The 10,613-nt window shown below is 39.2% G+C and overlaps 1 protein-coding gene across 1 annotated transcript; it reads right to left on the bottom strand.

The window, feature by feature from the left end:
• Position 1: 1 nt before the first annotated feature.
• On the bottom strand, positions 2-8,697 carry bcl7a (BAF chromatin remodeling complex subunit BCL7A). The gene is made up of 6 exons (XM_008423322.3): positions 8,501-8,697; positions 6,310-6,391; positions 6,122-6,218; positions 5,894-6,043; positions 3,681-3,784; positions 2-2,308 (listed from the first exon to the last, which is right to left on the bottom strand). Exons 1-6 carry the CDS (start codon positions 8,590-8,592, stop codon positions 2,234-2,236), a joined length of 600 nt encoding a protein of 199 aa, XP_008421544.1. The 5' UTR covers positions 8,593-8,697; the 3' UTR covers positions 2-2,233.
• Positions 8,698-10,613: the final 1,916 nt, after the last annotated feature.

The following is a 10,613-nucleotide window of genomic DNA, read 5'->3' as shown; positions in this document are numbered from 1 at the left end:
AAAGCATTTGTATGACTTTTATTAAGAAAACAAAACCATTGGACATGATAAAAACAAAACCAAGCACTACTGATGGAATAAATAAGTCAAACCAAACCATAAATCTGTACATGATCTAAAGAAAAAAATGGTCCCAAGGGAAAAAAAAGTTGTTTTTTTTCATCTCACAGCTCTTTTTTTTCTCATTTTGTCTTTTTACACACAGTTATGAGCAAACTATAAATCAATCGGCTCAATCAAGTGAACGCTACAACATAAGTGAGAATTTGTTTTTCTTAAACTGAGTGTATATGTAATGCTGTTTATAACTGTTAATGTCAATACAATAGCATTTTTAAAGTTCCAGCTCTGCTGGACTGGGAATGAGGTATATGCTAATCCACCCTCTGAACCGAGACAATGTTTTAACCCCTTCCTCTCCATCCGTGTGAATGCTGATTTGCTGAAAATCTGATTCTGGGTTGTAAAATGCATCGTAGCCCCGTCCCGTCACGGTTTGCAGTGATTCAGTTGATCTAAATTCATTCAGGATTGATTAATGAAAGTAAATCTTAACATGAGTGAGGTTTTTTTTTTTCTTTTTTTACATTAGAGGTCGTAGGTCTGAATCCGTACTTTAAAGTTCAAGTAAATTGCACTAATCAGCACACAGTCAGGGGGCAACTATGCCACGTGTGTATGGATTCAGCCGACAGACAGCACCTTGAAGGAGGATTAGAACCAATTCTTTGAGCAGAAAAAAAAAAAAAAACAGTGAGCGAGAGACTGGACCTTTAGTGGCGAACGGCACCAGCATGTCTAGGTCGGAGACGAGTAACCAGTACAGGGAAATAAGACGATTAGATGCGAGTCGACGGTGATGTGGAAAGAAACCGGAAGTTCTGATGGATGAGGTTTGCAGGTGCTTAAAGGAATGAACATGATCAACTTCTGGGTAGTGTTAAAACCTAATTGTGACGTGTTTCATAGGAGTAGTATGCGTTTACTTCCTTGCTGGGAGGAAAGCGAGCGGGCGGATGCTAACACGTAATGCTACCTTACTTCTCAATAACTGCCTGGATTTACGTACAGCCGACTTGGTGTCGCTCTAAATCACATTATGTTTTTGTTTTTTTACTCGCAGCAAGGAAGCAAATATCTCCCAAATCTTTTTCCTCAGAGAAAACATCCTATCAGGTGGAGTTAAATATAAATAATTGGAAAAACTAATTAGTGACAGTTATAAGGCAAAAACAAAAACAAAACAAACCGAAACAAAGCATGGCACCAAAACTTAAGTCCAAACCTGCTTGAACTAAAACTTGTATTAGTCGTAACAACTCAAGGCACACACCTCCGGGACGCGCTCTAACCATGTCTGTCCTCACTACTTATCCAATAGTCCGTCTCGGCGTGTACCGTTGCCCTCTTCCTCTACGAACCGCGAGCTAATTCACTTTAGGAGAAAAATAAAAACACAAACATGGAGAACTTTTCATGGATAGAGATAAAAGACATCCACTACAGCAGCAAATCTATCTGTGATCGATTGTGACATACCATAACAGTGCATTGACCCTCCTGAGGGAGAAAAAAAAAAGAAAAGAAAAAGATTTAAACATTCCCTAAACAGAAGAGAACATTAGTCTAGCAGGAGGTGAATCGGGAGGATTGAAAGCGAGACGTGGCCTTGGGGGTGGTGGTGGGGGGGGCTGCCACAGCCACTGATCTGAGACCAGGTTAGCCCCTTGACTTATCCTGAGCTAAACCGTTAGCAGTGAAACAAAAGAGTGATCTCAGAGCAGCGTCTGCGATCGGCCTCATCCTAATCTCAGAGCTCTTTAAGTCACAGAAGCGGGTCGGGGTTTGTGTTCTGGTCTGGCGGTGGCTGGGCTGAGCTGCCGGCGCTGTCCCGAAGCTTGGGTCTGGCGCTTCTCTTGGCAAAACAAAATGTGGAGGACTGGAAGGAAGCACGGAGGGGGAACCACTGAATAAGAGGTAATATCCATCCTCCCTCTGTGGCAGGGGGGAGTGTTTGGGTCAAAGTGGGAAACAGCGATAAGGGAGAAACATCCGTTCTCCCCTTGGTTTTGAAGAGCAGGGAGGGGAAATAATAATAAAAAAAAACAACAAAAAACAATCTAAGAGGAGAGCCGGTGTGTCCATTAGCCCTAAATCATCTAGAGTTAATGGGAGGAGGTGCAGAGGAAGGGAGACAGGAAGGTGAAGGAGAGAATGACTCAGCCCGAAACATTTAGCTCTCCTCAAAGTCCTGAGATGAGGACTCCAGTTTGCTTTTCTTGCTGGGCGGGGTCTCCTCCTGTAGATCCTGTAAGCAAGAAACAACAACAAAAAAACAAAAAAAACAAAGCATGATTACGACTGATGAGCAAAGATGAACCAAGAAGTTAGAGTCAGGCAGGCAGTTTTCACCTTGTTCTGCCCCGACCAGTGACTAGCTGCGTTTCCATTATCACTGTGTGCAAAACTCGAATATCAAAAAACTACTTTGCAATTGCAGTGCTTATATTAAATAGGAAAGAAAATTAAAAACATACATGAATAAGCCTGTTCATTAACAAACATGACTCCTCCAGCTACTTCCTGTCGTCTTCTTCCGGCTGCTGATCATGTGACTTGTGTGATGCAAAAAGTGTTTCCATTGCAATTTTGCAAAATAAGCCAAATTTGATGATAAAAAATAAATAAATAAAATCACTTCATACTAGTGTCAAACCATTTTATTAAAAACCCCAAGTGTTTTTCAAAATTGGCGTCTTTCCATTAAGCAAATTTATTTTCAAAATATCAAATTGTGCAAATGTATGATAAAAAGAAACACAACTAGTGAAAATTGCAGAAGCATTTGTAGCCAACTGCAGAAGACATAAAATTGGGTGCAAGTGGCATGGTGTAAGCTAAAATGCAACAGCTAGCTAAAATACTAATGATAGCATCTAGAGTACAAGTAGCAGGTTGACCTATGCGCCATTCACTGTGACAAAAACCCATTTAAAAGCTAAAATTAGTTAAACTCCTAATGATAGCTAAAATGTTCTCAATACCATGTGGGCTATTACAATGCTTTTTTTTCCAGCTTTTTTTTTTCAGTAAAAAAAAACAACTGAAAATGCCGTTTGTTTTTTAACTCACTCCATTCAGTCTATTAGATTTAGTTTTTAAATCAAAATGAGCTAAAATGCTAGCTAGGATTAGCATTTTAGCTAATTCTAGTTAGCTTTTAACAGCAGCTGCTGGAGGTCAAAACCCCCACAGGGGTCCTTTAATGACCGAGTGAGAATGTTACAGATGGACTTCTAAAGGGACCCACATGCCTCAAGGGCAGCACGTCCACACTAGAGGTCTTTAAATATTCAGTAACCGCTCAGTGTGTGCCGAAGGAAATCACTGTTCAAGACTGTGATCTGAAACATGAGTGAAACAGAAAACGTTGTTTCTGTTTTTTTAGGCTTTTTATGAAACCAGTCATGTTTTCAAGTCACGCAACAACAAAAGGTAAAATCTCTCATTCTTTCAGTGATTTATTCTTAAAGAACCTTTGCATCATTAGCCATGTTGTTCCTAGAAGGCAGGTAGAAGAGCGATCCGGACCAGCGTGTGAAAACTTAAACACTTTGTTTCCTGCATGGGTTACTGCTCCTCTGAGAGGTTTGCAGACAGACGTGCGGACGTGTTCATACCTGAGTAGCTTTGCTGTCTGAGGAATCCTTCTCCCCTGAGGACAGACTGTCTCTCTTGGCACTTTGTGCTCGCTCTGAGGTCTCTGATGTAGGGATGCTCTTCCCTGAAATCACAACACAGTAAAAAATAAATAAAAAATCTCAGACAAACTTCTCACTTCTTCATCAGGCAGCAAATACAGACAAGAACTCTTCAGTGTGTGTTTGGCTCTTTTCATGGCCGCTTTTGTCGGCACTCTAGTGACCCCAAGTGGTTCTTTGGGGTAACTGCAAACAACCCAAAGAGGTGAAACTAAAATTATATTAAAGTCGACCCCCCCCAACCCATTGTATATTAAGTTTGAACAAAGCCAGCAGAGACATAGATGCTGATAAAAAGGGAAAAAATACATTCTGCAGTGCTAGATTTCTTGCACAGACTGCAAAAGTTTGCACATAAATGTGTACTGCAGCCCTTTTTTTGATCTGGCTCTTATTCTATGTCATTCTTTTATTCTACTTTTCACATTATTTTATCTTTTACCCAACTGATTTCTGTTTAAAACAAATAATCAAATCAATTACACCTTATTTCCCTTAGAAGGAAAATTAAAGGATTTCTGGTAGCTGGCAGTTTTGCAACAAATCTGAAGAGGCCTCTGACTGAAGACGGTTGCCGTCTGTCATGACACGAAAACATCTCAATTTCAGGGGAGCGAACATATTTCACAGTAATGGTGCGTTCACACTAAACGCATCATTATGCGTGTCAAAAACATGTTCAACGCTTCAAGTTTGACACATGGAAATTGAATGCAGATGCTTGACATTTTGCTCTACTTAGTGTTTCGAGCATTTGGTTTACATTCAAAGACTATGTGGAGGAGGGTCAAAAATCGTGGAAAACAACGGCAATGGATTTGTCCTCGAATCGGTTGCTGATTTTGCTTCTAGCTTCAAGTCGCGCAAGACGCACAAAATGTGTCACAATGAGCGTTCAATGCGCCTCTACGTAGCCTTCAAATGTATACCAGACGTGCAAAACGCGTTTGATGTGAACGCACCATTACACTTCAAGGATGACATCATCAGTTGTTGGTCATTTGCTGCTGCTCTTTGGTCCTGCTCTGCATCCATAAAGTCTCCTTTTCAAATCCTCTGGAATTTGGGGTGAGAGTCCATGTATTATTTTAGTTTTTGAGTTGCAAAAACAATAATAAGTTGTTGCCACGGTTATGAATCATAAATGTCTTGAGGCTAAAAAAAAGCAAAAATCCTTCCAGCATCGCGGCATCCAAAACCAGAGTGAATAATTGTCCAAACGAGGAACGCCTCAAGCAAAAAATGATAAACATAAATCAGAACTGCTCAACCATTTTCTATGAATATATGTTTAGAAATGATAAATGTATATATGTTTCAGGAGATTTGTTCTCAGAGTCTTGAAATGACTTTCTTAAAGGGGCAGTATAATGTAATTTTTTTTTTAGCGTTCCATATTATTATGTTCTTCCCACATCAATTACATACCTAAAGTGTTGCTTTGATTCTTTTATGCATGTTTGAGAAATCCTTTCATCTCCGTGGCAACCATTTAGCTGTGCAAAACGCCTGAATGGGCCTAGCTCCGCCTTCGAGGACAAAGCTCCTCATCAGAACTGCAGATTCTAAACTTCCAAGATTTCACCTCACAGACCTGCCCTCCCTCACAACATACCCACTCAGCTCCTTCAGACTAGCCAACTGCAATTAGCAAACACCTGGTGGAACTGAACATGGCAAAAACGTTAAAAATGTAAACGTTTTTACCAGCGTAAAAACAGAGCAATGGTGTGATGACATCCTAGTCATATTTGATATATATATATATATAAATATATAACATTTTTATATCAACTGAAAGTTAGCATAGTTATTTGATTGCGCAATAAAAAGGCACTATGTGCCTGGGAAAACATAGTACTGCCCGTTTAACCTGGTTATTTAGAGCGACAGATTAAATAAGGCTAACAAGTTGAAACTATTTCTCTGTTTCTGTTGAGATCCAAGAAGTGAGACACAAAAGTCGACGGTTAAATTCCCGGGAGGCTGGATCGGGGCAACACAGGTGTGCAGTGGTTTTATCAAAGGGGAAGTGGTTGTTTTAGATTGAGGATGAAGACAAAAACAGCAGATGGCATATACTGGTACATACTGGTGTATACTGGTATACATTGTGTCTGTGACAGTCTGACCTCTCTTGCTGTCTGGGCTCTGGTCAGTCTTGGCCTCGCCGTTGTCGCGGTGAGACGTGGCGTTGGACTCCGGGGCGGGGCTGGTGCTACAGCTGTTTTCCTGCTTCACTGGGGACGAGTCGGCGATGGAGCTCTGGTTGCTGTTGTCATCTGGGAGAGGGCAGACCGAGAGTCAGAAAACACACGGCCAACGAGCACAAGACAAAAAAACGTGTGTAGAAACCCCACCGTGCATGTCCATCATCCCTGGAGAGGAGCTGTTCTCCGGAGTCGTCACCTCGGAGCCGTATTTATCATCCTTACCCTTCTTCTTATTTTTGTTCTTCTGCACCACAGGAGACACAGTGAGCTACAGTCTGCGCTTCGCTTATATGCGACATTGTCAGCGAACGGTCGGCTAATAATCATGAACTCACGTCGTCTGATTTCGGCTCCGTCACCGGGACCCACTTGTAGATGCGAAGGGACGTGTCTCCGACCGTCACCCATTTCTTCTCCCTGATTGAACAGACAAACAAGCCGGTTCAAAGTGACCTCTGGTGGAAAGGCGCTCTGAAACGTGGTGACCTAACCACTCCCTAGTATACTTATACTGGTATAAGTACACGGTTTATTTTTCTAGTATAACTTAAAGTGATTTATTATGAATGTCCTGTGAATATTTCGACCTTTGCATTGAGAGTTTTCTGAGGTTCTCTGACATGATATTGCATGTTAAGTGGAAAAAATAAAAAATGTTTTCATTTATTGCTGCTATTTGAAACAGCTAAATAGTACTTTAGTTGTTTAGGTTACTTTTTAGTGTGTATTAAAGATTTTTGTTATTTTAGTCACACAAAGTCAGTTAAGTCATTATTAAAATATTTTGATATCAATCACGCTTATTCTAATCATTGTAACTCACCTAAAACCCTTAAACATTAATTCAGTGATTTATTAGTAAATCTAGATTTTAAAACGATAGTAATTGACCACTGGAAACAATTCTATTATTCTATAAATGTCTATATTATGTGGATGTGTTTTCTGAATTGAATCAACACTACCATGAAGTAAAATCTGCACAAAAGTTGTCAAGACAACAACACAAACAATAATCCAGTGTACACACATTATTTTATTATTAACTAATGTACAATATTTTCCCCAGGTTACTATTTATGTAAACCTAAAAAAAATTAAATAAAACATCTCTGAAGGTTTCATCTTTGAGTAGAATAATCTTGATTAAACATGTTATTGGTTTACAAAAATGTAAAAGAAAGAAAAATGTTAAAGAAAGAAAGAAAGGAACAAAGCAAGAGGTGAGAAAAGAAACAAATTATAAGCACCTTCTTCATTTGGTTATAGTTTATTTTTCTAGCAACCTTCTGGTGTTCAATCGAAAAATAAGTTCAACATGCCAATATTGGTCGAGTAACTAGTCAATCTAAGCTTTTAAACCAGTGTCGGATAAAAAACAAAGTTTCCCTTTAGTGTTCATTTTTATTGCAAAATTACATATTTAGTCAAATTTCTTTAAAGTAAGGGAAAAGTGTAGAAACCTTAATATTCTGGTTTAATATTCATGTAGCTAGAAATTATTGCACTAGAAATGGATAATGAGAAAACATTGTTAAAGAAAAACCTGATATAAAAACCGAAATTAATAAAGTAAATAATAATTAAAAAAAACTTATTCAATTTTCTGAGGTTACCTAGCTGATTCAAAAGTTTTTACAAAACTGAAAAGGACATAAAAATGAACAATATCCTAAAATATAAACGTCTTTATATTTATTTTACCTTACACCATCATATTTTATGTTGCTTTTATTTTGTGAAACAAAAATGCTAAAGTTACAACAAAACCAAACTTCTGCCTTTGACCCGGGGACGTTTGATTAATCCGCCTGAATAAATACAAATCAGATTCAATTCTGACACCGAGCGGAGTTGAACAGCTACATCCATAAATGTCATGTCCTCCGAACAAACATGAGCTTCTGCGCTGTTTAAAGAGAACAGAATGTGATTTTCTGCTTTAAAAAGATAAGACTGAGTCACTACGTGTTCAGCCATGCACTACAGTAGCCTACTTCCCTCTCCCAACCCCCACCGTGTCTTATTCTCCGGCAGACCTAAAGGGCGACTCAAAGCGCTTAATTTAAAACTCCACACGGACTAAAGTGCTCCGACTCAAGAGCGCCGTCGTCAAAATTTGTCTCGGCGTCCAGACTTATCGGCCGTTTCGCCGCTAAAAGCCCGCCGCCTGCGCTCGCAGCTCGGCAGCGGGCAGCAATGGCTTCATGTGACTACATCGAAATGGCTTCTGGGTTCAACCCTTTTTTTTGTCGTTAAAAATCTACGGAAAAACACCGGCTATATGTTGTGTGTTTCCCCCGCGAGTAGCCCCGCGAAAGCCGGGAAAGGCGCTCTTCGCTGGAGCGCCCCGGTCGCACCTGAGCCGCAAGTACATCTGCTCAGAACGCCGTTCAAAAAGCTGCCCTTTATCTTTCTATTTCATCCCTCTCTCCGTCTCGCTCCTTCCCTCTCCTCCCCCAACAAGCAAGCCGTTCTCGTGTTAGATAACGAAGCCTGCTTTTTTTTAAATCTTGTTCCTCTTACCATTTTCGTACTTTCTCAATAGCGGCCATAACCCTCTTGATGTCATCTTTCGCCCTGCTCCGGGTCTCAGCGCGGACCGACCTGCCCGACATTGCCGCGGTGGGTATAATATTTTTAAAGCTCGCCGGCAGTTCAGACACAATGCAAACAGTAGAGCGCACAGAGGAGCCAATGCGCCTGCGCGGCCTGTTGGAGCAGCGGGGGGAGGAGGATGAGGACGAACGGGGCCTGCCGGCTGCAGCTGCACACTGAACAGAGATGTGTTTGCCTGCTGAGCTGAGAGAGCAGCAGAACAAAGAGTACAGCCCGAAAACTCCGTGCTGGAGAGCCCACTGAGGGGGAGAGGAGGAGAATTCAACTTTACTGTGTTTTCTGAGGGAATCTGTAGATTTTGATAATAATATTCGCAATTATAAGTCGTTAGGAGATTGTAAGATATGATTTTAGGTCAGTAATTTGTTTGTATAAGGATGGCTTAGCACCTCACAACCAGGCTGAGACAGGCAAAGAATAAGCAAAATAAAACTATTTTTACTCTGTCTGCTTACCTGTTTTTCTTCTTTTCATTTGTTTTGATGTTTTTCCTTTTAGACATTTTGAAGTTACTCTGTATCTCTTTGTTGCTATTTTAGAGTTGCTACAATGCAGACTGACTTAAATTTGACATGTTTTTTTCCATTCATTTGTTTTTTTCTTCCTTTCTCTTTCTTCATGTGTATACTTGTAGTTATTTCATGATTGTATGTGATAGATCAGTGCCTTTTAAAAGTCATATAATTTAACAATGAAAAACCAGAATCAAAAAGACCAAGAAGCCAAATACACGGCAATCCTGACAGAAAACTTGTTAGAGGCTGTGGAAGACATGAGGACAAGGTGGAGGTTCACTGTTTCAGCAGGACATTAACCCCAAACATACATGAAAGGTGATTAAGCAAAGCATTGATTTAGGAAGGTTTAACATAAATCCAAAACACTCCTTTCAAGTTTTTCTTGTAAATAATTTTGAATCCCATTCATCATTCCTGCTTTTCAGATGTGCACCACTTTGTGTCAGTCTATCAGACAAAATCAGCAACTTTTACGGCAAAATGTGAAGAAAAAGAAATTCTAAGGAGTGTTGTTCCTTTGAAAATCTTCATCTTGATTGGTTACTTTTCTCATTGGTTTGTATCTTTTATCCATCTGTTTACTTTTGATTGCCTCCATTTTCATTTCACAAGTAAGATTTTGGCAAGTCCTTTGTTTTGTTCATTTTGAAACCTTTGAGACTTTGACGCATTTGTTCATATACTTGTAGATAATCATATCTTCAGATTTAGTGCCTTCATACTTCCATTTCTCATATTTAAAAATACTGTATTAATTTGAAAAGTAAAGTAACTGTAACTCATAATATCCAAGTTCTTTAAAGAGTTATTTTAAATGCTGAGGCCTGTGGGGAGGAAGGGTCGCCTCTGGAAGTCTGAAGAAACCTCCGACCTTTGAACTCAAGATTTATATTTACTGTAGCAAATTTTCTTTCTGTTGCTATTGAATATATTATTATTTTACATCTATATTATGCAGATTAGGAACAAGTCAAATTAACAATGGAGAAAATTCTTGTCGGTAAGATAAATGAGGGGTTGAAGATGGTTAAAAAAAATAAGACAATGTAATTAAATATGTAATTCTTGTTTCTTTATTTAATCCAACAATTTTGACGGTTATTATTATGTTATTTTATTTGCTATTCTGTCTAATTTTATTTTGTGTTACTGCTAAGTTAGAAATGGTACAATTTAAGAAGAATACAGGAAAAAAAAACCAACCTGAAGGAAACTATAAAAGGAAAACGTCGCCCTCTGGTGATGGAAAAGTAGAACTGCAGGATGTAACTGCTTTGTGAGAAACCTTAGAAATAATCGCAATGTATTTACATTAAACTGAGAAAATAATCTTAAAAACATCCAAGAACGCATCTTAAAGGCTATTCTGTGTACCTAAGATAATAAGGTCTTTTTAAAATGCCGATTCCCAATTGATGTTCCTCTCCTTTGTGCTGTTTTTAAAACGTTTTTTCTTTAGATAGCTTTTCACCGTTGTCAAGTCAGATTAACGTATTTTTTTA

The sequence above is a fragment of the Poecilia reticulata genome, chromosome 12 (genome assembly GCF_904066995.2).
Source record: "Poecilia reticulata chromosome 12, P_reticulata-male-v2, whole genome shotgun sequence".
Lineage (NCBI taxonomy): Eukaryota > Metazoa > Chordata > Actinopteri > Cyprinodontiformes > Poeciliidae > Poecilia > Poecilia reticulata.
The sequence above is the reverse complement of the archived record's forward strand: the minus strand, read 5'-3'. Positions and strand labels throughout refer to the sequence as shown.

What these genes read in the sequence shown, in the direction of transcription:
- bcl7a (XM_008423322.3), bottom strand. Translation starts at nt 8,592, where the DNA reads ATGTCGGGCAGGTCGGTCCGCGCTGAGACCCGGAGCAGGGCGAAAGAT. An exon ending in ATTGAGAAAGTACGAAAATG is followed by an intron (nt 6,392 to 8,500) that starts GTAAGAGGAACA and finishes CTGTTCAATCAG; the next exon opens with GGAGAAGAAATGGGTGACGG. An exon ending in GAGCCCAGACAGCAAGAGAG is followed by an intron (nt 3,785 to 5,893) that starts GTCAGACTGTCA and finishes TTGTGATTTCAG; the next exon opens with GGAAGAGCATCCCTACATCA.